The sequence below is a fragment of the Phoxinus phoxinus genome (genome assembly GCF_949152265.1).
Source record: "Phoxinus phoxinus genome assembly, chromosome: 1".
NCBI lineage: Eukaryota > Metazoa > Chordata > Actinopteri > Cypriniformes > Leuciscidae > Phoxinus > Phoxinus phoxinus.
In genome coordinates this window covers 26,443,874-26,471,173 of record NC_136876.1, presented here as the reverse complement: position 1 = coordinate 26,471,173, position 27,300 = coordinate 26,443,874, and the positions used below count along the sequence as shown (strand labels likewise).

General features: G+C 37.9%; 1 protein-coding gene across 4 annotated transcripts in view; it reads right to left on the bottom strand.

Moving 5' to 3' along the window:
* Positions 1-27,300, bottom strand: part of cacna1ia (calcium voltage-gated channel subunit alpha1 Ia) — a 107,028-nt gene that overhangs the window by 28,846 nt on the left and 50,882 nt on the right. For all 4 annotated transcript variants that reach the window (XM_079629342.1, XM_079629344.1, XM_079629343.1 and 1 more), the window contains exons 14-27: positions 24,026-24,186; positions 20,055-20,531; positions 17,678-17,778; positions 13,546-13,669; positions 13,285-13,353; positions 10,242-10,420; positions 10,005-10,131; positions 7,950-8,075; positions 7,549-7,638; positions 4,428-4,620; positions 3,519-3,670; positions 2,986-3,095; positions 1,868-2,001; positions 11-81 (exon numbers count right to left, since the gene is read on the bottom strand). In XM_079629342.1, the coding sequence (XP_079485468.1) occupies positions 11-81; positions 1,868-2,001; positions 2,986-3,095; positions 3,519-3,670; positions 4,428-4,620; positions 7,549-7,638; positions 7,950-8,075; positions 10,005-10,131; positions 10,242-10,420; positions 13,285-13,353; positions 13,546-13,669; positions 17,678-17,778; positions 20,055-20,531; positions 24,026-24,186 (2,114 nt within the window). The remainder of the gene's footprint in view (positions 1-10; positions 82-1,867; positions 2,002-2,985; positions 3,096-3,518; positions 3,671-4,427; positions 4,621-7,548; positions 7,639-7,949; positions 8,076-10,004; positions 10,132-10,241; positions 10,421-13,284; positions 13,354-13,545; positions 13,670-17,677; positions 17,779-20,054; positions 20,532-24,025; positions 24,187-27,300) is intronic.

The following is a 27,300-nucleotide window of genomic DNA, read 5'->3' as shown; positions in this document are numbered from 1 at the left end:
GTATCATCACCTGTGGCAGGGCTTGGACTACCGTATCCAGCAGCGCTCTCATTCCCGTGGCCATCTTTAACAGCTTTAACACTGTCAGAGAGAAAGAGAGAGAGAGAGAGAGAGAGAGAGAGAGAGAGAGAGAGAGAGAGAGAGAGAGAGAGAGAGAGAGAGAGAGAGAGAGAGAAAGTTACAGAGAGTTCAACAAGGCAGCTCAGTGAGTGTGTGCATGTCTACAATGCGTTGATCATTTCAGAAGAAGAAAAACAAAAAGGCCGATAACAGACAAGGATCCACACCCACCCACCACCACCTTGGTTTAATTCTAGCCTAAACGGCTAATGAGGAGAGAAGGAAAAGGTCAGGGCTAAAATTAAACCCTCACCCTGCCGCCCTCTCCCTGTACAAATGTAGAGTGATGGCACACTGGCTCAGTGATGGCTGTGGACAACAGCAGAATTAAATACCAGATTAAACTCTAGACAAACAGATCAATCCTCAATACAGCATCACTGACCTGTGCAAAATTCCATTTTGGTATGATGGAGTTGATATTTTTAAGGCTCGTATTGGGTAACGAGGCAAACGTAAGACTCACCGGCTATTACGGACAACACATGGGCCACTGATCAGGTATTAGAGGGAAATGGGGGGAGAAAACGACTGATTTGAGGAGACAGACTGGCACTGGAGATAAGCAATTAAACCGTATTTTGTAACAATATTCTGTACATGAAGTGAGCTTGTGTTTCAGACTGGTGTTGTGTTTCATGCGTTTTCACGCTCTGAGAAAGGAAATAAGGCAATTTGATCTGATCTGGAGAAAAATGTAAACAAAATAAATATGTATTTGCCATTTATTAAAGGTGGGGTATGTAATTCTCTTTTTTGGCCATTTTTTCAAAATCACTTAAAATCCTTTTCCTAACCCACTTACAGCCACTGAGTTAGAAGCACTGAAATATAAATTAAGCAATTTAATCTTCTGTGGAGCAGGCAGGACTCAAAAAACACCAGCCAATCATTTCCAAGACCACCTAGAATCATTGGACAGTAAGTGTGTCAATCAATCGGTCGTACCATTGATTGGTCCATGTTCTTTGAATGGGTGGAGTCAAAGGAAAGAAGGTAGGACCATTTGAGTTGTGTATTTTCAAAATCTACCGGCCGTTTTGCAAATCACATACCCCACCTTTAAGGTAAAATATTAAGGGACACAATAAAACACATTGGGCTGTGGTTCTCATATAGGGGATCAAGTTCAAATCCAGCTTGCAACATAGTCTCATTACTACTTTCACTCCCCATCATTTCCTGTTCCATTGCTACTTGCCAATCAATAAAAGTGATAAAGGGCTAAAAATAAATGAATACAGATAAAAGTCAGATAAAAGGTCTGTGGTGTGTGACAATAAGCACTTGTGGAGATTACACTGGAATGGATGTGTGACAGGGCGATTTCAGGATTTCAGTCTTATCTGAACACAAGCTGATGTAGGCTAGAGGAATATTTCTTGCTTTAAGAGCAAGAGGATCTCAGTTTATACTTGCTTGATATTTAAACAAAATCATATATACAGTATATACAGTATATATACACACACACAGTATATATAATATATATCTACTTATTTTATATCTACTTAAGTTTATTTTATTGTCTTGTACAGTTTCTGATCTTATAGTTGCTGGTAAGGGAATTTAGAGTGGAAGAAAAAGCTTCTGTATTCAGCAAGCACGAGGAAAGATCATCCAATAAATCACATATTTTAAGGGCTCTAAGAGTTTAATGACATTTTTAAGGGGGCTGAAATGTCTATTAGCAGCTATGATGAGTGGTGTTACCGAGTGATCAGCGTCTTGTGTTTGCGCGACTAACCACGTGCGATGCGTAGGACCCTCATAATGCGTATGATGGTGGGGTTGATGGGCAGAGCTGCACTGATCTCAATCTCCTCCAGTATGATGCCCATGATTGACAGCAGAACTATAGCTAAATCCAGCTGGTTCCACCTGCACACATACACAGGGGACAGATTTGCTTAGTTATGCAAAATTTAAACTTTCATGCACTCTGAATCCAACCTTTCTGTCTAGTTTCATTTCACTCTGGTCATTTATTCCTCCAGAGAGTTGGCCTAAAAGAAATTAACATTTGAAGATCGGTCTGGTCAAACAGTTGGCTTGGGACCTGAATTGTTGCTGGGGACCACTTAATAACACCCAATTAGGGAGAATTAAGGCCCCACTCCAGCATAGGTGACCTCATTCACTAATGCAGGACGAGGGACGGCTCGTTTTTACACTACAGCACAAATCACAGTTGCCCACATCTGCGGTGCTGGAACCAGCCGTGGCACACCTGTCTGCGCACACACCTCTGCCACCCAGCTCATAATTGTGACCTAGTTAAGATGCATGGAGAGCTATGACAATAAATAATGGCTTGTTGAAAGCTTTCTAGTGTCAGACCCAAATATGCATGAATAAAAAAGACAAAGTGTGTTGAGTCTGTTTTTTTTTACTCTTTTAAATGGGTCAATACCATATATTCTAATAAAGCTACAAAATGCCAGGATGTTTAGACCCTGTGCTTTCTCAATGCACCTTGATACATGCCAGTATTAGTTTATGACAAGCCAGAGGAACCGCTCTTGTAGACCGCCTAATGATAAATAGACGTTTTATTATGTAAACAAACACAGGAGAGAGATTTCATTAAACCCACGAGACAAATGAACCATGTTCACTCTCTGTAGTCAGGTGCGTTTTGTCCTATTAACACCATGCAGGGCTAATCTAATTTCTACCTGTGTCATAAATGCAACAGCAGAAGCAACATTTTGCCAATAGCACACCCTCCAGTGACTCCAGAAAACAAAATAAGAGGATTCGGTCAGGTGGAATCAACATCTGATGAATTCATTAAATCAATTAGCGATCGTAGGAGAGAAAACGTGAGGAGATGAAAGGTGAGGAGGGGAATGAACTGAATACCTGTCTTTGAAGAAACGCCGGATGCCAAACGCGATGAGTTTCAGGACAGCCTCCAGCACAAAGGTGCTAGTGAAGAAATAATTACAGTACTTGAGAGTGATCTCCAGAGACTGGGGGGGAAGGAAACATACAGACGGAGAGGAAGCCAGAGAGACAGAGGAAGAGAAAAAGAGAGGTGTGAATGATTAAAAGACTTTCGCCTCAGGTTCATAAAGTCATTTTTACATTAGCTATAAAACAATATCATGTATTCTATGAATGTTTGTGTAAAGCCCCACAAATTGAGACAAGTCACATGCGTTTATGCAATGGTACTGTAAGTGTTTTTCTCAAATTAATGGACTCCCAGGGTGACAGGGAAATTTCTGAATTGTGAACAAAAATGTCTCACTAAAAAAAATAGCAATAACAAGGCAAGCAATATACTGTAGAGCCAAATCAACGATGGCTTTAATGATAACTACACAATATATTAGAAAGAAATTCAAAGAAATAAAGATTATTTAGAGGATGAGGCCTGCATTTTATCTTACATGAGGCTGGCTGTAGTGCTCCAGTGACATAGTCACAACATTCACACAGATGATGAAGGTGATGAAGATGTCCAGGTAGTGACTGGTGCACAGCGTGTGGATCATCAGTCGCACATGACTGTAACTGGCATAATAGGGCAACTTCTGGGCCTCTGAGAGAATGAGTAGATTAGTTTAAATTGAGTAAGCACATTTTTTGACAACAAATATTTAAAGTGTGTATTTTCAACAAATGAAATTCAAACAAGTTTCATTACTACCCCTTCGCCTGCCACTGGCCGGTCAAACATATAGTCCCGCCCCCAAACCTCTGCCATTAGTTAAGCTGAATGTTGTTGTGACACTCAAACAAAGAGACATTTTTTGATAGCGCTACAGAGCCACAGTGCTTAAACTTTTCTGAAAATCAATCGAGAAAAAAATTATTAATTTTAGTTATCTCTGCACATTAATTGGCACAGGAGAATATTTTACCATAAAAAAATTTTTTATTATACCAAAAAAATCTGTATGTGTAATGAAAAGGCTAACTAGATTTTTTTCCTGCTGAGGAAAGATGCATCACAGAACAAACCTGTGCGGTCTCTCCATCTGGCTAATGCTATTATGACATGTCTGGAGAATTAAACTAGTTATTCAGCATTAGTGTGCAAATCAAATCATCTCTTTTCATTTACAGTCACTATATTTCTTCATCCACCTGTCTGTTGGAACCCGTAAGGCCAGTAGGGCTATTGCCCAACATTCCTCAGCATGTCTAATATCAGTAATTGTATTTTTTTTAAAACAAAATAAAATATAAATAAAATATATGTTTTTTCCTAAACTGAAGACAATATTAAACTGAACAGGAGGTTATTATTGTTCCATTATTGACCCATTCAAAACATCTATTTTTCTTCTCCTTACTCCGTCTCTTTTTCTCCATGCGTCTCAGTCTCTTCTCCTCTCTCCTCTCGGCCTCTTGCTTCTCCTGGTTCTGTCGGCACTTGTGGAAGTTCTCCACCACTACTCCAACAAACATGTTCAGCACGAAGAAACTGACAATCAGGAGGAAGGAGATGAAGTACAGCAGCATCCAGGGGTTGTTATTGGTTATGGGCTGAGACAGAAAGAACGGTGGATGAAAGAGTTAGGAAAATCAGAAATAAACTGGATTGTTTTGAAGGAAATGTGAATGCCGCTTGCCTTCAAGGTGGTTGCTAGGAAGTTGCTAGGGATTTGAGGTGGTGTTAAGGGTGGTCACTAGAGTATTATGCTTTTGCTATGGTGTTAAAGGATCTAGGCATTTGCTAAAGCTTTCTTTGTGGTTACCAAGGTGTTGTGGGTGCTGCTAAGGATGTTCACCTGTCATCTGACAGGTTAAAAGGGTAAAGCCATTGCTATGGTGTTCAAGGTGGTCACTAGGGTGTTTCTAGGCATTTGCTATGGTGTTCAGGGTGGTTGCATCTAACTAGAGTGTTATGCTTTTGCTATGATGCTTTTGCACAGCGCTAGTGCACTCAGTGTGTGTCCGAATCCACTTTTGCTAGTTTAACGATGGGAAAAATAATAAGGTACTCCCGGCGCATGGTCTAAAAGTGAGTAATGGGTGTGTTTTGGGCCGTAATATGCAATAAACCAGTCAGACACTGCGTCCCAATTCGCATACTATCCGTCCTAAATAGTATTCGAAAGTAGAATTAGTATGTTCCAAATCGTAGTATGCTGAAATGAGTGTTCCAAAGATACTAGGATGGTCTACTATTTCAGGTCAGAATCCGAAGTGCAGATCGATGCACATTCTAACGGCTAATATTGCCCACAACCCATCGTGCGTTGGACGAGAATTCGGTTAGAACTACAAACACGAGTGAAAAGTGTTTAAAAAAAAACTACAGACAAGTACATCCACTTTTATATCCTTAAACACTAGTTTTTTGGGGTCGACAGCTAATAAAAACGTATTTCTGTTTTTTTTTAGATTGTTTGCTGTACACCTTGTCACACAGCAGCTTTTAGGCAGCTTTTTAAAAGCAAGAAATGACAAGGAGGCAGCCTCTCGCAATGCAAAGTCAATGGAGACGGTTGGATTGTTCCCCCCCCCCTGTGTGGGCGTGGCCTAAATACGCTCTGTCTCTATAAGTAGGCGAATTGGGATGCAGCCATTGTCTCATCTCCCATTCCCAGTTGCGCTAGCGCCATGGAAGATTCGCTATTGACATGGCAGAATTTGAAAGTGGAAAAACTGAAGGCTTCTTTAGTGAGGAAAGGGATCTGTTTGTGTGCGAGATTAAAGCGCGCAAGCAGACCATCTACGGGACAAAGTGTACGCGCGTTGTGGACCCGCCTATAGGCGCACATTACTAACACGTTCTTTAAATAACTAAAAAAATATTAAGACCAAGTTTCAGTTGGTCAATGGCGCAGTCTATTTCAGTTGCCTCAAAAATAGCAAAGTGCCAACAATGCACCTGAACACACCTAGTTTTCAAACTAGCATGCCCATGGACCCACAAATGTGCGCAAATGCATTTGCTATTTAAACAACATGGCGCAGGTCGTGAAAATGTAACTGTGTTGGGCTGAAACTAGCAAAACACACTTGCTAGTTTCTGGCATAGCGCAAACAACGGCAAGTTTGATGAGAGTGACAAAAAGGTTGTAAAGGAAGCGTGTTCGGAAAGCCCTTATATGGAGATGGTATTCATTTAGAATACTCCAAATTCACTGAGATCAGAACGATGTTAAGAAAAAAATGTATGTGCGTACGAACGTGTTGTGAATTACGAAGAATCCACGAAATTATTAGTGAATGAGACTCAATGCTTTTCTTCACAATTACCACAAAAACAACACAAGAAACTGGCTAGAACACAGAGCTGCCTAAAATAATTCAACAAGATAATCAACACAGCCGTGAGTAAAAATCAACATGCAGACACTCATAAGCTTGAGGGAAATTGGTCAAATTATGGTAAAGTGAATTTAGGTGCAGTTTTTACTTGGTTGCTTAGCAGCAGCGTAGAGCGAAACAAAGAAGCCAAAGTCTAAATTGGCTCATTCTAAAACATGGGATGAGAAAGCACACAGTACTCTGCACATTTCCATCTGCTTCCACACATAGATTACATCCTGCAGTGGACTCTGGTGTGACAGAGATGATGCAGTGGGGAAATTACACATGCCATTTAATCCATGAGTTTTTTTTATCTGCCCCGTGTTTGACTACCTAGAGATGTTGCGCTCTTCTAGTGGGAGAGAGTCTGGCTGCAGGCCTACACGTAATCATTATGTGCTGGTCCCTAACTGATGCAAGCTCACTGCTTTTTGAATTGAGGACTCTTGAAAATCATTGCTTTTCAGCTTCAGAGCCAAAAGCCTGTTAGTATTCATGAAGCTGATTGTGTGTATTCAGGATTAAATATTCACTGTTGAGTGCTTATTCCTTAAAGCTCTTTATTTTAGTTGAAAGAAAGTGACTTTTGTTTGAGATCTTTTAACACTTAATAAGTACCTAATTCTGAAAACAAATTGCATTTTATAACTTGTTAAAGCTTACTTGTAGCATCTTGGCTATAGAATATAGTTTTTTTTAGCTAACCAAGCTAGTTTGGTAATTTGCATATATATTTAGCTTTAATATAATTAATTTATTTATTTTATTTTAGAACAATAAATACAATTTATCAATTCTCTACAATTATTTTATTATTAACTATTATTATCATCATTGTAGGTAGAATAGTGTATATTTATAATATATTTGTTTCTGCTCAAGTAAAATCCAATGACTCTTTTAAAACCATTGAGTTGTATATTTTATAAGTGATTCAATTTGTATTGCCACTTTACTGTACTTTTAAAAAGTATGTATTGCCCACAAACCTTATACGAGAGGGCTGGCTGTGAAGGATCACTGTGATATCAATATGCAAATTTATGACAAAGTCCATCCGACATTGAAAGACAACCATTTGCATTCGCCCTGTCAGAATTATCAGGATGGCAGAATGGGAACATCAGCGAACATGTTACATGGGAACATTACCTGCTGGTCCACTGCCACTGCATCCAGACCATGATACATGATATTGACCCAGCCGTCCTTCGATGCCAGCACAAACAGGGACATCAGAGCCTGTAAAAACATAAACACACATTCATATGAGCACATACAAGGACAAACAGAAGTATAGAGATGGATGGAAAGACAAGCCGGACAAGCAAAGATAGATGGAGGTTGAACAGACAAATAAGGTGCAAGGACAGATAGGTAACCACATGTGATGCAAAAAAACAAAAACAATGACAGGTCATTCTGATAAAGATGCACACACAAATAAACACACTATGTAAATACATCAATAAAGTTATATCAAACAAAGCAACACATTGAGTTGTTCAGAATCGGTGTGTAATTTGATAGGCCCAGTCAGAGAACAAACTAACCTGCCCCAAGTTGTCAAAGTTGTACTTGTGATGGACCCACTTGTAATTGGCCGAGATGCAGTCAGACCTGTTGGTGATGTTCTTGACATCCAGGCCCAAGCAGTAGTAGAACTTGCCTTTGAAAAGCTATTGAGGCAAAAGAAATGGCACACACTTCATGGCACTCAACGCCACACATCTCAAGCATCTTTTTAATAAAACTGTCAGAGCACTGTTGGATATTTAAAAGAAAAAGTGTGTTATGAAAGAAGACCAGCAGGAAACAGGAAAACATTCTCTATGAAAAAAGAACAAGATATAGCACTAAAAAGAAATGTGAACAAATAATCAACAATTTTTTTTTAAAGAAACAGAAAGCAATGGTGTAAAGACAGAAAGGGTGTGATAGTGAGATTAAGCAGAAAAAAGACAAAAGGCATTGGGAAACCCAGGGGTATCATTTATCTATTTTTTTTTTTAGATCGCACCAGTGGCAGGCTTAAGTATTGTTATTGCACCGAGTACACCAGGCTGCAGCCTGCAGAATGGGGCGGGGCTGCACGCGTCACCCCTCCCTATACCTACTCTGATTGGCTTGATTGTCTTTCAAAGGGATACATAATAGGAAATGTCTTTGTAGTCGGTGTAGGGCGGATTATATATTGTTCAAATCTATATGAACTCGAAAAGCAGTGCAGTTTCACAAAGCCTTCATTATAATGCACAGAAGAAGAAAAAAAACATTACCCTGTATCTCGCAATGTCCCTAAACATATTGTTTTGCTAAAATAAGCTGGTCTTTAGGCTAATGCACAAACATGTATTGGTTGATTATCCACAGCAGGGTCAAGTATAGCAATTAATTATGATTGAAATAATTCACAAAATGTGCTTACTTCATATTACTATAGTATGAAGAAAATTAAAAAAAAATGTATCAGTATAATTTTAATTTAAATAACATGGCAAGACACTTTTTCTTTTTTTACAGAAGGTGGTATTGGTTTTTATAAGCCATGTCGGGTGTAGTTGTATGATAAATGACACTGCAATCGGCTAATGAAACGTTCCTTTTCTTCACTAAAATGCAAAGCATAATATCAGACTTTTGTCCTGTCTTTCATTTTAGCAAAACATGCTGTTCCTCGTTATTTTAAAGTAAAGAAATCAAGATATCTTGAGCCGATTCTTTTCAATCAACTGGTTCACAAATAACATCAAATGGTTCATTTGTGATTTCGACTGATCCAGAAGATTAAACTAGCAGTTAACAAGCGAGTCAGTGAACAATAAACACTTGCTTTGGACTTGTCCCGCTCAAATGAGCCAAGATCCGGGAATAATATGATATTCTCATATCAAGTGTGCTCCTAATAATTCATAATAATTTCAGACTGAGCTCTAAACTATTTTAGGTCTATCTTACTTGGCACATTAGAAACCTCACTTTTACTGGAGTAATATTGTATTAGTGTTTCTCTACTTCAACTTAAGTACAGGGTTTATGTCCACCAAAAATAAACATTTGATCATTTATTTCTCTGAAGATACAATACATTGCTGTATTGTATGTGCATTACAGAGAAGACAACTCTGAACACATTTCCTATCATGTATGCCTATGAAAGATGAACGAGCCAATCAGAGTACTGCAAGTATGGGGCGGAGTGACACATTTAGCCCCGCCTTGTTCTGCAGGCTTCAGCCTGGTCCTTCTCTATTGCACTGGTAAAGTTTTTTGTTCCACATGCAAAGGACCCCCAGTTCAAAGCCTGGATTATCTGAATTATATATGGTTTACCTTAAAATATATACCATAAACACTTCCATTCAAAGATTTACTTTTTTTTTTATGTTTTAGGAAGAAGGCTCTTTTGTTCAACAGGGCTGCATTTATTTAAACATTAGCATTTAGTAAAAAAAAACAGCCATTTCCATTCCTCCAGTCTTCAGTGTGACATGATCCTTCAGAAATCATTCTAATAAGCTGATTTGCTGCTCAAACATTTTTGCAGAAACATTTTTTATTACCAATGTTGAAAACAGTTGTTCTGTTGAAAGCACTTTATTCTTTACCTGGACTCCCAGGATGCCAAAGATGATGAAAAAGGCACAGCAGATGAGAACTATGTTTCCTATAGGTTTCAGAGAGGTGATCAAAGTCTCCACAACCAGTTTGAGGCCAGGAGCTCGGCTGATAACCCTGTCACAAGGGAAAACAACAACAAAAGAAAACCATTGAGAATCTGCAGAGTTATAAACTAAGCATATATTGGACAACACCACAAAAATGCTTGCAATTGCTTGCTGTACCTGAGCGGACGCAGTGTGCGCAAAAGCCTGAGAACCCTGAGCACTCCCAGGATCTTAGCTCCACCCGCCATTGATACAACAATGTCAATCAAAGATACGAACACCAGGAACCCATCCAAAACGTTCCAGCTGCTGCGCAAGTATGCCTGCTCTCCAATATACAAACCCATAGACACCACCTACAATAAACAAAGACACAATGTTTGAAATGGTCAGCATAAAAGATGAAGTACCGGTAGTCGCGACGCGTACAGTTGATTTTTGTTTTCATTGTACATCATTGGTGTTCTGGTGTGACACTGAATTCTCTGTGTAAAGTAATGGCCAGTTTTGATCCTCTAATCTGATTCTGAATGTGTTTTTGATCCTTACTAGTGTGTCTTTGCTGGAATTGACTGAAACATTTATTAAAGTGGGGAAACAGAGACCCTAACAGACAGCAAAGTTCAAGTTAGTGATCTCCAGTCAAGCAAAACCAACTGTTCTAACTGGAGCCCTAAAATAGTGTTTCCTGTAGAGCTGATTTTGCAACTTAACTGAGCTCTGCACAAGTACATCTAAAATCCACCATTATGTCAGTGGTGAGATGAAGTACTTAAGGGAACTGCTGATGGCAGTGAAATATGACTTAGAGAGAAAAAAACAAACAATTGAATTTGTGAGAAAAAAAAAAACAGCAGAAAAACAGTGAAAACTATTTATCTAAACACTGAAAAAGTAATGAAAATACAAAATCCATTGAAGCTCCAAGGTGACCCGAGCCTTAGGCCTCCCAGGCAGATTCTTGTGACACTAACAAGACGAGTGACAGGAAAGAAATACACGTGGACTGCACACACAGCCTGACGTCAGAATTGGCTGAGGTCTAAAAGTGAGAAGAGCAAAGAGAGCAAGAAAACAGAGATAGACACAGAGAATTATGCACTTTTAAGAAATGAGCTGCCATACTGCTACACATATCTGCTCTTTCTTGGGATCAATTTGGGCTGTATTAGTCTGACAGTTTCTTTACAATACTGCCAAAAGAAGCCAATAATAAATCAGTGATGTATACCAGGCTAGTACAGTAATGTGACACTCAAGCTAGCAATTTAAGTGAGAGCAGATCTGCTTGCAGAACTCCTATTAGTCGGGTGTAGGTGGGTTGGGGAGAGTAAAATCAGCCGTTGCCCCTCAGGCTGTTATACCGGTAGGTATATTTTTGCAGTAGCTTGCAGAATCTGCCTCCCCAAGGATGAACTGTAATAGTTGACTTTCTGGTCCCCGAGAGAAAGGTGGAATCATTGTTTGACTTGTGTCTCCCACTGCACCAACGCTTTTAAAAATGTCCACAGTAAAGGATATTCGCTGCATCATCTTAAATATTGACTGCGTATGGTTAGTTGACGTGACATTTCAAACGTTGACAACAGTATGAAATGCTAAAACATCTAAAGAAATGTCATTCTTGATATAATTATTCTATAGAATTTATCCAAACTGCTTGTCCTATGTTAGTTTTTGAGTTTCCCCCCACAAATATATATATATATATATATATATAAATTGATGTTTTCAGGGATATATATATATATATATATATATATATATATATATATATATATATATATATATATATATATATATATATATATACATACACACACTCACAACCCAACATGGGACAAGCAGTTTGGATAAAATAAAATATTCATACAGAATCACTTACGCACAACGGTCTGGGACTAAGAAAATGTAGTGTCACTTTTGACAGGTCTATCTCTTGTTTGTTCCATTTCTTAATAATTGATTAAGTTACATAATTGATGACCTATAAGTGCCAAGTGCTTGCAGCTGAATAGATGGGTCAGGCTGTGGGATTGACTGCATCTGAAAGAGGAGACTGGATCTAATTAATATCATTGCTTAATTGCTTGTCATGAGAGGGCTAGCAAACGTAATACCCCACTCTCAAGAGGTCCAGAGGAGAAAGTATGAGTGAAAACTAGTGAGAAAGAGAGATAGAGCGAAAGCAAAATTATGAAATGAGAGATGGATGAGAGACACACACACACACACACACACACACACACACACACACACACACACACACACACACACACACACACACACACACACACACACACACACACACACACACACACACACACACACACACACACACACACACACACACACACACACACACACACACACACACAGTTTCATCTTCTGGAAGATATTTGGCTAATTATTCAAATGACAGTTCTTAGCAATGTCTCCAACAAATTTGTGTTTTTTTTTGTGTAATTTTGTTTAATATCTATCAAAGTTTAATATAATGATACATTATGTAAATATTCCTATATATATACAGTGTGGTCTAAAAGGGATGTTTTTTTAATTTGATTTAAATCTCAAAACAAAAACAAAACGTTTTGGGATTTAAAAAAAATAACAGAAATATTCAGCACAATTTCTAAGTCACAGAACAAATAAGCAAATTTGTCAAATTGATCATGCGAGTCTTTGTACAGACGGTCAGCACAAGATGCTCTTTGGATGTTGCTGGAGAATATGATCATCAGGTTTCAATCAAAAACTTGTTTGTGCAGCTGTCATTAAAGTAAAAGTAATAAGATAACATGTTAATTCACCCTTTCAATTAAACTATTCACTCAATTTTTAATTCTGATAATATAATTTGTAATGGAAAATTTGAAAGATATTCAAATAAGCAAATTTGAATATCTTTCCAAAATATTCCAAAACACCAGTTTCCAAAAAACTGGTGTTTTTTTGGACCTCACTGAATGTTATATGCATAACTAAATGAAAACTAATTGTACTCCAGCAGAATTCAAACCTTTAAAACACACATGAAAAAAGTAAAAAATATTAATTAAAATTATTAGCAGACAGAAATAGTAGTAGATATAGTCACAGTATCTGCAACTGTTCTGAAATTATTGATCACTATATTTGTCACCATAGATCCATACATGGTGAAAAAAAAAATCAAAATATCAACACAACATATCATGCAGTGAATGTAAATATTTACCTTGAGAGTCATCTCCCCAACAAATATGGCTGTGAAAATGTAATTGGACACGGTAAGGAAAAGCCTCTCCTGCAGAAAGAGGAGGAGAAGGGAGAGAGAAAGAGAAAGAGAAAAAAATAGAATTTTAAAGGAAAGAGAAGAGAGAAAAACTGGAATGTTGTCAATGCTGTGAGAATAACTGCTTGTGGACAAACGGAAATCATCAATAACTAAAACAATAGGTTAAACAACTGAATCAAAGGTCTATGGCCTCAGTCTTACCAGGCTACCCTGAAGAATCTTGGGTCTCTCTAGAGCCACAGTGATGCAGTTTGAGAAGATGAAGGCCAGCACCACATAGTCAAACAGCTTATGGGCTATTATGGACTGGCACAACAACCTGAACCTGAAGAGTAAGTGAGAAGTAAGGAAAAGAGATATACAGAGTCAAACCAACTTTGTTCAATAACCTAGTGAGCTGTCTACTACCTACAGACTGCAGCCAGCCAAACAATAACGGAACATCACAAGCAAGCTGTTTAGAATCTGCCAGCGTGAATAGACTTGCAATTGATTTCAATAAAGTTTGATGACTACGTGTTGCTAAGCTAACAGCACAATACTCTAATAAGCACAAATATTGACAGTATGGGTGTGACGAGATCTCGCGAGACTAAAATGTGACGAGATTTCTCTTTGAGTGAAAAGCTGTCTCGCGATATCGCCATGACGGAGCGAGAGGGTGAAATCAGCATAGAATATGCCACTGCTACATTTACACTAAAATGCCCAACGCGGTCCCGCCTCCACTGTCGTTTTGCCGGAGTTAATTTAGGAGTTAAATTGGGAGGTCACACACAGCCTCAGTCAGAAGTTCTGGATGCTCATAATTAATGTACAGTAAAGTCTGAAGAGAGAGTGTCTCTCCAGTGTCTCATTATTCTATGATGTTGATGTGCTGCTCAAGAAATGTATTATCACAGAAAAAAAAAGCTAAATTGTATAAATTGTGGAATCTGTGATAGTTTCTAGATTATTTGAGGGACATAAATTTTGAAGAACAGGCTTTGAAATTGAAATATTTTGTAACAATATGAATGACTTGCATTTTTGTAAAAAAAAAAGTTACCAGCCACTGCCAGCATAAAAAAAAAAAAATCATTTTCAAATAGTATATTTTGTTGTATCAATATCTGAACATGCAATATATCAAAATAAAGAACAGAGCCTCTGCTTAGAACACCCCCCCCCCCCCCAAAAACAAACATTTTATTCTAGTTTCATGTATTCTTTTTTTTTTTTACATCAACACTTGAATGTATGCAAGTTCCAAAAGAAAAAAAAACATTTTGAACAAAAAAACCTGAGAAAATCAGGTTTTTGTCAAAGACTATGTCTGGATTGGATTGAGAGCGATGATCAAAGCATAGATGGACTAGATTGAGTGCATCAAAACCCCCAAAGCTTCACAGTCCTACACATCATCCTAGGTCGACATTTCATTTGGTAACGTTATTCAGTTTTATATGATCTTTTGATAATCGCTTTATTTTACATGTGCATGAGCAATGCTTCTATTGCTTGTCTTCGGCTGTGTTTTGATCGGGAGATTCTGTACTCTTTCATATTATGCACAATTGCGCACCCCCTAACGTATAACATAGAAAACATTGGTTTGCCATACAATTCTGTCAATGACGTAGAAAGTTAATAGTAACTTATAAATATATATTTTTAATCAATCTAATGCATTCTTGCTGAATAAAAGTATAAATTTCTTAAAAAAACAACAAAAACTACAAAAATAATATAGTGATAATAATAAAATAAAATCTTACTGACCCGAAACTTTTGAATGGCACAGTAGTGTAATATGATTCTCACTTCATCTGCCATCTTGGGTTTATTTTTTTCATGGAGCTCGTCAAAATGTACTCATTGTAGCTCACTAGGTGTTGGAACAGTCAAATATCTAAATTTTTCCATTGCAGAACAAACTTTAGATGGACATTCAAAGACGGTTTGGAGAAAACAGACTGACAGGCAGAGGGTGGGAATAATCGGCTCCTATCTCTCTGACACCGATCAATATCCTAATCAAGCCACCCTCTAAAGAGCTGGCAGCCCATCAGTGCTATTGATCAGGCAAGAATTGCAGAATAACTGCTGGCCGAGTTACCGCCAGGAGAGAAGAAGAGGTGTGCAGGCATCTTTCCCTCTGTATTACTTAAAGAGATCAAATCAGTGGCTCTATAGGAAACAACCTGTGACACAAGCTTCCTTTTATCTGCTTAATTTCAACCTGTTCTTGGGCGTGGAGCAACTTCTAATCTGTTTTGTGTTATAATGAGGTCAGGCTCCGTGAAACACAACATCCAGCTGCATTCTCAAATTTTGCTTAGACTGACAACATTTGACTCTTACCTGACACAACCCATGAGTCATTTTTAAAGTGTAAGAGGTAGGGCTGACTTCTAATAGTCGAGGATTCGACGATTCGATTCGGAGAGGTCTGATTCGACTATGAACCTCATGGTCGAATAGTAGGGAAGTGTTATCAGAGCCGCTGCTAGCCATTTTGGTGCCCTAAGCATAATTGCATAAGTTATTTATGATGGCCCCTACCCCGAGAAACTTCGTCTTCATGAGGAACAAGCGCGCGGACTTGCTTTCTCTCCCTCTCTGCCGTGCACGCGCTACGCGGTTTGGAGCACAGTCTCTGTCTCGCGGGCACGCTCGCTCTAGATTCCGGAGATTTTAACTAATTCGCGGGCATCAGTGAGCCACTATCAATATGCGGGAGACTCCCAGAACTTCCTTTGGGATGTCTGTATTTCTATACTGAAATAATATCGGCATTATAATTATTGATTTTTCATTAGGCTATTTTTTTGGTGCCCCCTCAGCTCTTGGGCACAGCGCGTGATGCGCGTGGTGGGAGTGGTGGCGCTGAGTACATTACTGTATGTAGCCTAACCAATGAGCAGCAGCACATACATGCCTAACGTGCAAAAAATGCATTTGTTAGCATTTACGGATTTATTGGCACACAATGGCTTCTAAAAAATCATCAAAAGTGTTGGAGTATTTTGAGAAGGTTAAAGATGACCCAAAGAAAGTTAAGTGCAAGCTGAAGGCTGCGCGCGAAGCGTCTCAGCAACGAAGACATCCTTTCCTTTTTTTTTTTTTTTTTGCTGCATTTGCACTTTCTGAAGCCCATTCGATTATAACTTTTATTAGGCCTAGGCCTATGCTTATTTTCGTTGTTGTGTAATTGTTTTTATTTATTCAGGCAGGCTTATTGTATTTTGAAAAATGTTTATGACATTTTGGACTGCGCTAAGTTTAATTTTATTTATTTATTTTATCCCGATTCCCGAGTGTGAATTAAAAGCCAAGAAATAGGTTCCTAAGTGAGAGATAAAGGCATGTTTTGGCACGTTGTTGTTTTTGAAGCCAATTTGTTCCTATTTTAGGTGAACTTTTCTGATGTTTGATATATGTGTGATATGTTTTGTTCATCTGGCTTTAAATGAATAAAATGTATTTGTTACACACCATGTTTTTCTGTTAGTTTTTTTTAGCTCTTTTGTTTGAAATGGAAAAAATCTAGCTGCTATCTAAAAAAAAAAAAAAAAAAAAAAAGTTTGACTATCAGTCGACTACGGCAAAATCTAACGAATCAGATTCGACTATGAAAATCCTTAGTCGAAAACAGCCCTAGTAAGAGGGCATGAAGGTACGCGATTGTACGTGATTTTTCTTATGATGAGGCTAGCACAAGTGCAACAACATTACTGTAAGCCAAGTATCCTTATAACTTTTTTTTTTGTCAGCCAAACCCTTTTGACCTAGAATATGTATTTATTTGACCGATTTGATTTATTTGAGATTTTGCTATCTTTTCAATAATTTAAAAACAAATTTGCTTTGATGTTAATGGCATACAACATATGCTGGTAAATAATGTAAGCCAATAATATTTTTTTTATAGTAAGTGTTTTATATGATTGTTTTTCATTTTTATCATTTCATTATTTATAATCTTTTCATCAACACACAAACAGTTCCTTCACATTTATACAATGGCATTTATCTATTATTAGTGACAAGTATCGCTGCAGTCTTTTTGACCACATAAAAGTTAAATGCCAAATATAATAAAAACAACACCACAATCACCTGATGGGTCAATTACATGGCAGCTAAAAAAGCTAAATTATGTGTCCGTTTATCGGTTTCTTTTTCATTGAAAATTAACTGAAAACTCTTTGCATGTCATGATTACCACATAACATGTAAAACTACCTACATAAATTGTTTGTGAATAAGGTCAGTAGGTGAAACAGCTACTAAAAGAAGAGTGTTAATGGTTATTAGGCATTGAAAGAGAGTAGACGGTGAAAGGACTGACTTGTTTTGAGGAGAGAAGAGGAAGACGGACCAGTCATCTCTAGTCTCACACCAGTCTGGTCTGTACACCTCCATCATCTTCTGGATCCGGAAACATAAACTCTGCCGACAGAAAAAGCATTTAGTTGAAAATTTGTTGGCAAAGATGAGGACTGAGATTAATTCTGCAGGAACCAGGGTGGGAGAACTTTCTTGGAAACGCATTAGTTAGTTGAAGCAGTTATGAAACGGAGCTTTCCAATGTTTCATGTCCCCTTGGAGCTGCCATGTTACTCTTAATTGCTTACAAAACACGAGAGTCTGGCTGTAAATTAAAATCTAAAATTCTACAGCCATCTGTTAGCGTTCCTCCTCAACAGATAATAATTGGGTGATTTTCATTGTGTAGTTGATTGTATGGACAATTGGCTCTTCTTATGTATGTGTGCAGAAGCTTCTTTTTTTTTTTTTTACAGGGACAATACCAACTCCTCTCCAGAATTCTCAGATAATCCAAAATTACAGTTTAAAAGACGACTCTCATTTTCATCAAATCTCTTTGTTCCATGAAACACCAACTTCTTGAGCTCCATAAATGGCAAAACAATAAAAGTAGCATAATTCCAGTCTTCTGAAACAATACACTACAGTTCAAAAGTTTATTTCTGTGATGGCAAAGCTGCATTTTTAGCAGAAATTACTTCAGTCTTTAGTGTCACATGACTCTTCAGAAATCATTCTAAGGTCCTGTTTACACCTGGTATTAAGTTGCGTTTTGGTTGATCAGATTACAAGTGGACGGCATTAAACGGGTCTAAAATGTATTGAGCTTGTCCATTTTCGACCACTTCCAGAGGTAGTAGAAAACGCATTCGACCAGATTTCTTTCGTAGTGTAAACGTTCATGTGGTCGAATGCATTCAAACAGCCACAAAAGAAAGCCTAGTCTGTGCCTATATGCATAAACATTATGGGAAGCAAGTTTCATTATCGGAAGCGATCCATACATTAGATCGACATATCTGAAAAAGCCCATACATTTAGACTCTCCTCTTAAATAAATCCAAACAAAATGGGGTTAAAAGACAAAAGAGACAGATTAAAACACCAGGTGTGAACGAGAATGCATCTCCCTCGTCTACTTGTGATCCGATCAGGCAAAACACATCTTAATACCAGGTGTAAACGGGGCCTAATATGCTGATCTAGTTGATCAAGAAACATTTCTTTATTACTGTCTCATACTGTTAAAAATCTGGGTGTAACATTTGATTCATCGCTTACATTTTAATCTTATATTCTCAAGTTCTATTACCAAGACTGCATTCTACCACCTTCGCAATATTACCGGACTGTTGGCTGCTCTCAGCACTAAAGATACTGGAACTCTAATTCGTGCTTTGATAACCTCTCGTCTAGACTACTGTAACTTGCTTCTTATTGGGCTGCCTGCTAAAACAATCACTAGACTGCAATATGTTCAGAATTCTGCTGCCAGAGTCATCAATCACGTCAAGAAATCTGATCACATTACCCCTTTGCTCTATTATCTACATTTTTTATCAGGCTGTTCCTGTTCGCATTTAGTAGAAAATTCTCTTGTTAACTTTTCAATGTCTTTTATTTATCTAAACTTCTGCACTATTTTTCACCTCCTCTCTCCAGTCATCTGACTTAAAACTGCTTACTGTACCTTGTTTTCATGTTTCAGCGATGGGTGGTAAATCATTCAGTGCTGTGGCTCTGAAACTCTGTTATTCTCTTCCTCTGACTTTTTGCGACACGAGAGCATTTCCAACCCTCCCCTGTTTAGTGTTCTGCTGTTTTGTTTCAGTAATTTGTATATGTATATGTACTATGTGATGCATACTAATGCTTGATGCTGTGATTTTGTTATCTTCTTGTAAAGTGACCTTGAGCTTGGGAAAGGCACTTTATAAATAAAACTTATTATTATTATCAATGTTGAAAAAAGTTGTGTAGCTTACTATTTTTGTGAAAACCGTGATGCATTTTTTTTCAGGACTCTTTGATAAATAGAAAGTTTGAAAAGAACATGTCTTTTGAAAAGAACATTGAAATAGAAATCGTTTGATCAAATGAATAAAACTATAAATTACTATACGAACAGTAGTATAAATTAGCTTTGCTCAGATCAACATTTAAGTTGCTATTCTCACCCAAAAACTCATATGGATTCAGAAGACTTGGAATATGACATGTATTCATTGGCAGCATTCGTCCCCCCATTCACTGTAAGGATAAGAGCACCCAGGAAATTCAACTTAATTTCTCCTTTTGTGGTCCACCAAATTCAAATGGGTTTGGAACATAATGACACTTTTTATTTATAGATGAATTATCCCTTAAAACCATTACTAGGTTTATTGGGCACTTACATAATCCAGCTCATCATCCAGATCCTCCCTATCCTTGCGTGTATTGACCTGAGGGTAGACTTCATTGATGATTTGTGGTTGGACTGATGGTGTCTTTCCATTACAGTCCTGGTGCTCTCCAACGCTTCCCAGACCCCCAGAGAAACTCTTTTTGCGTTGCCGGGGGTGCAAAGGAGGCAGGGCTGGTCCGGGTACCTGCAGCAGCTCCGGAAGCTCCAAAGAGAGAGCCCGTCGTTCTCTGCGCGGGACGAAGTGTCTAGACAGTAGAGGCGGATGCAGAGGAGGGGGCGGAGGAGACAGCAGGGACTCCTGCTCAGCGGGACGAGAGTGAGGGCTACGAACCCGTAAACTACCTCCACCCCCCATCCCCAGGCATCTAGAAGACCGACCCAAGCTGTTCCAACTCGACCTGCGACTCCATATACCGGCTCGTGCAGGCCGTCCCCAATTGTGGTACAGAGAGCCTCGCCCCGGACACTAAGACACATAGAACACAAGTTCATAGTCAATACATGAACCCCCCCACATTTTAATAACAATAATCCAACTGACAGGCGAGCAGGAAGCAACACACACTTAACAAAGACGTGACTGGACACTGAATGACGGTAAAGGGGAAACTTAAGTAGTGAATCCAAAAGAGGTAATAAACGATACACAGCTGAGCTAATAACACATGAACTCATAATGACAGAAACCATGACGACCAAGGAGAGGCGGGAACTGAACAAGGGAACACATGAGATAAATGAGGATACAACTAAAAGTCCATTAAAACTAAACACACCTAAAATAATGGTGACCGATATATTGCAATTGTAAAAATTTATATTTTTTAATTTAACTTAATCATGTGATGGCAAATTAGAATTTTCAGCACCCTTACACAAGTCTTCAGTGTCAGATGATCCTTCAGAAATCATTCTAACATGCTAATGTGCTGCTCAATAAACATTTATTATTATTATCAATGGAAACTGCAAAACTTTTTTTCATGATCCTTTGATGAATAGAATGTTTAAAAGAACAGCATTTATTTGAAATAGAAAACTTTAAAACATTTAAACACATCCCTGTTTTTTTTCTGTTTTTTTTTTCAAACTACTTTGCTTTAGAAAAACCCAGGTCATAGACAATTCAGAGAATATAGGCTACTCATCACAGACGCTCTTCTAGTGTGAATGGTGGTGAGACAAGACAAGCTGGAACTAGCTGTGGATGCTGCAACAGTTATCAAACCATTTTGAAATCCGACTGACTTGTCCTTAGGTGTGTAGACTGTCCCGAAAGAAAATATTCTAAATTATATTAACATTGTTATAGCTTTGAGTATTAATCACAAAACTCAGTGTTATTTGTCTGGCATAATTAATGTTGTGCTATTACTACCCACAGGAAGAAAATGGTAAACATGCCATTAAATTAAGTGCACTGTTTTAAAGAGACGGGTTCAGGTCCAGGGGCCTGATGTATAAATGTTGTGTATGCGCAATATACGCTTAGAAATGTGAGTACACAATTTTCCACACACATATTGAGATTTATAAAAAACAATATATGCTCACCGTACGGACACTAGACCATGCGTACAAACTCTTTTACTGGAGTGAGCGAAGTTATGACGTAAACACAATTTAAATTCTGTTTTACATTTGATATACACATTTTGATTAAACCACTCTCATTAATGGAGTTTAGCACTGAAATTTCATGAAATCATTATCCAGAGGTTACAACATTTTTTATATTAATTTGAATGGAAATATTTGTAGTGGATGTGCTAAAGCAGCAAATATGAACACTTTTCCTGTGGCATGCTGTGTTTTAATGGTTAAACTACAGCAAGGATTACTTGGCGCATGATAATTCTGCTTTAAATTGTGTTCTAAATAGCAGAAATCATAATCTGAGAAAATATTTTTGCGCAAATAATGATCAATGATGCACACTTGACTGTCTAAGCAGATGGCTTAGCAACACAGATGGTATAATGACAGACACCGAAGGACTCGCTTGGTGATCTAATGGTCCATTGGCCGTTAAATTGTCATTAAATTGTAATGCATGAATTAAGCATTTCTCTAAAGTTCCCAAACTTATGATATACTCCTGGAGAAAACTCTATTAAACTGTTAATATGAACGATATTAAGGTTTAAACATGCAATTTAGACAGATTTAACTGCTGTGACATATACAATTTATTTATCTTAAAATTAAATAAAGCCACGTCTTTTTAATGAATGATATATGCATTCTTTATAATAACTTGCATACAACATTCTTCATTCTTTCAAGCAGACATATTTATTTGTATAAATTATATATAGATGAATCATTACTAAAGCTATTGAAGTTATTCAGTCAAGAATATTGAGTGATTTTTCCCTTTTTCTTTTGTTGTTTGATTGTATAAATGATGGACAACAGCATGTTAATTAGACTGCTGTCACTTTAAAGGGATACGCCACCGTTTTTTTCATATTAAACTATGTTATTCCCTTAACTAAGACGAGTTGATACATACCTCTCTTGTCTCAGTGCGTGCACTTCATCGCTCTGGCGATACTTTGTACACTTTGATAGCACTTAGCTTAGCCCAGTTCATTCATTAGGGACCAAACAGAGATGAAGTTAGTTAGAAGCGACCAAATACCTCCACGTTTTCCCTATTAAATACAGTTACACGAGTAGTTACACAACCAAGTATGGTGACACAAAATAAAACGTGGCGCTTTTCTAAGCGGGAAAAATGGATAACTATAATGTATGGCGGAATAGCACTTGGAAGCACTTCGACTCGGCGCAATAATATCATCACAGTAACATCATCAGGAGTGATGATATTACTGCGCCGAGTCGAAGTAGCTAAGTGCTATCAAAGTGTACCGCGCACCAGAGCAATTAAGTGCACGCACTGAGACGAGAGAGGTATGTATCAACTCGTCTTAGTTAAGGGAATAACAGGAGTATCCCTTTAAGGTTGAACGCAGGGATCCAATACACTAATACACACCCGATATTAAGACATAACTGATTGTATATACGTGAATATTCCCCAAAGCTGATATTTTGATGTAATTTAGTGTATTTGTCCTTTCAAGTGTGAAAAGAGGCGAAAGAGCTCAATAACGGACACATGAGCTGACATCTGAGAGACGACTCTCTGTGTGCGCACAGAAATCCAGACTGAATTGAGCTCTCTTTCGCATTGTCAAGCTTTTTCAGACTTAACCATATGTCTGCTCTTCACTTTCTCCCACTGTTCCACACGTTTACTGTTTTATGAGACATGCAGCAAGTGTGTGCCAACTTATGTCCGGTCGGGTAGATCAGCATGTTACAATTCAAACGTGAGCATCTACCACGCAGGACATCAGCTCTGACTGGATCTACATGTATAGTATATGTACTGTATAGTACATTTAAGTGTATCATGGTAGTCTACTGCATTCTCCACAACCTAGCACCAAAATAGTCTCATGTGATGCACTAAAGTTTTGGGTGTAACCTGGCACATAATTCCTGGGGAATCTGGCTTAAACAGCAGACAGCGCATGCAAACAAACCATGCTTTCAACTCATTCTTAGCTAATTCCCCACCATCTAGAGCCCTTATAAAAAGCCAACCTTCTCACAAGGGCTGTTATTATTTAAGCCATTGTAAAAATAATTATGTAGTTTACAAGTTGCTCTCAGCTCTTCGAGTGCCCGTTCAACGACCCTCTGTGTGTATGCTAATATAATGCAAGCTAGACAAGTAGAGACGGCTCTCTAAGTGCTGAGTAAGTGTCTTATTAATGGTTTGCTAAATGCTAATACATGCAGAGCCGATGGATAATTATTGTGTTCTTTGTGCTTTTTAAAGGGGTTTTGGATTGCTGGAATGGTATGATATAGCTTTTGTGCCCTCCCTGTGAGTTAGACCCTGTAATGAATGGCAGGTTGACTGCAGCATGCACAATGGCTTACCAGCGTCGTCTGCTCCAGGCTAGCCCTGCCCAGAGAGCTCACGCTGCTCTTGCGGGAACTCAAGGAAAAGCTCAGCCTTTCCGATGGGTACAAGCCTCTGGCGTTGGGTGTAGGTGCCAAATCCAGATGCCCATTAGGGGTCAAAGTGGAAATCTTGGGATCTGCACAAACAAACATGCCAAGACTGATTAGATCACAAAAACATCAGAAGGAAACACTAGCTAACTTATTGCAAGGCACAGTAAGTTTAAAAACAATTTGTTTTGTGTTTGTGGTGCGAAATTAAGAAGTATATTCTACCAAGCCTATTAAAGTTTCAAGCTTCTGTGATTTCTGGTATCTCTAAACCCTCCTCTCATGCCAGGCGACACTGGTGGGAGCATGTAGGTTTGTCTCCTGTCTGTGGAGAGCTTCAGTGTGTACATGCATTATTCATAATGTCATGTCCTCAGATCTCACAGCACCATGATTTTCTTCACCAGATATTAATGAGACATTTCAATGCATCATTCACAGTAATCCCGGACCATCGACCATCGAGAGCACCAAGAGAATTCCCTGTGAACTGGCAACTGATTTGGCCCGCTGCCCTTTTTTGTATTTTTTTGTTTGTATTTAATTATTACTATTTTATATCATTGCCCTCCCAATGTATTGCCTTCCCAATGTACCTCAGTGATAATTTCCGAATTCAGCATTCAATCATAAATGAATAATAAATCGGTTAATCTTGACTGGCAACGGTACGATTCGGTTCACGTCCGCTCAGCGCCTCTGCCAAACAGTTTCCAATAGAGTAAACAATGCGAGGGAGTTGAGGATGAAGAGGAAATGTGGCCAAAGCTATAGGAAGCTAGCAATTGGGCAGCAACCTATTACAGTACTACCGTCAGTCAAAATACTGTATGTTAAAGGACATCACTATTATCTATTGTAAAGTTACATTAGTAATTTAGCAGACATGGTATAGTATAGGAAAAGAGGGAGCTAGGGCAGAAAACAGCACAAAAATATGAGTCGTCATATTAATGAATAATGATTTAGGAAATTATGAAAATTTGTTTAACTATATTTGTATAAAATATAGTTTTGTTAAATCTTGGGTATTTAAATTATTCTTAGATGAAAAAAAACAGCATCAACACATTGTCCTAGAGTAATACTTTGATGAGTTTAGATTTGTGCAAACAAATTATGAGATGCTTGTTTTGCAACAAGGTTCTGTTCTGTTCAGTAGATTTGCTAGAGAAGAAGTGACAGATACAAGAATAGCATATCAATATAAGCATAGCATATAAGAAATCGCAAAAAAGCACACACACAAGGGAGAGGATATGGAATGTGCAGTTCAAAGAATATATAATGATTTTGCACAGCCCCAGCCTAAGGATTTAGACCAGGGGTCAGCAACCTATGGCATGTGTGTGAGAGAGAGAGAGGTGTAGCCTATGTGTTTCATTCAGATAAAGTACCTCATCATTTATACAGATCTACATTTTGAGGTTATTATTTCTCATAGTAAACAGCTTGTTTTATTAAGGTACGAGTTATTAATAGCCTACTATTAAAGTGTGAGAATTAAACTGCGCAAGTCAATGAAAGCACGCAGCTCTGATGAACCTCTTGATAAACCATTAGTGCGTCCACTGGGCATCACGCACACACAAGTTACTGATTGACAGCTTGCAGCTTGTTCCGCTGTACATAGTCAATGCTATACATTTTGGAGATATTCAACCAAGTATATTGAGTCCTATTAAACATTCCACACACATCAAAATGACTGTGATGCATGTGGAAACTCTGTTCATGCGTAGCTAGTCACTTCATGTGTTTTCTCTGATCGGATAGCTATCCAATCGTGAAAAGTCAGAAAGAGAGGGGATTGCTTCAGAAATATTTCAGGTTTTGCACTTTTTCCTATGTTAGCTATTATAAATATTTAAAATATTTGTATGTGTATTTTTACATGGGGTTGTGGCACAGTGATTAACTCAAAAAGGGTGCCGACCCCTGATTTAGACCTTTTTTATGAGATAGCCATACAAAAAAATAGGGTTGTCTGTGGTTTCAAAATTTGTTGTGGGTGTATGGGATGGCCTGGAGGAGAGTGAGATTTCCAGGCCTGAAATTGTGTCCCTAGTCTGGGCCTGGTTCAATTTTCTGAAGTTTTAAGCAACTAAAATGTAGAGACTCGGATATTTCATTGTGTATTGTGTTAGTACGGCTACAGCATATTCATGTGGGTCACATATGCTCAAAAAAATACTTACAAATACTCAAAAGTTTGGAGTCGGTAAAAATTCTCTCACATTCTGATCACCAAGGCTGCATTTATTTGATCAAAAATACTGTAAACCAGTAATATTGTAAAAAATATTAGCACAAAAATAAAATAACTCTTTTCTATTTTAGTATATTTAGAAATGTAGTTTATTTCTGTGATGAAAAACTTTCAGCATCATTACTCCAGTATTCAGTGTCACATGATCCTTCAGAAATCTTTTTATGATGATTTGATGGTCAATTATTATCAATGTTGAAAACAGATGTGCTGCTTAATATTTATGTATTAACATTTAATTGGAATAGAAAACTTTTGTAATATTATAAATGTCTTTACGGTCACTTTTGATCAATTTAATGAATCCTTGCTGAAGTAATTCATTAATAAAAGCTGCGGTCTGTAACTTTTTTGTGTACAAAATTGATATAATAAGAGAATACATCATGAATCCATTTTCCTAACCGTGTTTTTGTATTATCCTGAATCACCACGGTACACCTATAATAAGAGTTTATATTTGGACTAGTTTAGGCTGGTATGGGTCGTACCACTGCGGAGTAGCCCAGACATTAACAGAGAGAGGTAGTTCCAGCTACAATGTTCTTCCGCAACACGCATGCAGTTCTGTTTATTAACCACTAGAGCGCCAAAAGTTTTGGACTGCAGCTTTAATTAATTTCTATATATTTATATATATATATAAAAATCTTACTGTCCCCAAACCTTTGAACAGTACAGGACTAAATGACTTGGTCTGACTAATTCCAAACACTGGAATTCAAAAAACTGGAGGCTTACTGTATGAATATTACTTTAATAACATGTACTGTAACTGACCATAGCGCACGCAGTGTACCAGAAATTTTAAAGACTGTTATTAACCTATCATTTAGTTAATTTGTAAAGGAGTTCTGAACCTCAAAATACTGTTTCTGCTCAGAATGAACCAAAATGAAAAACCACAGTATTTCCCAGAAGGTTCAGAAAC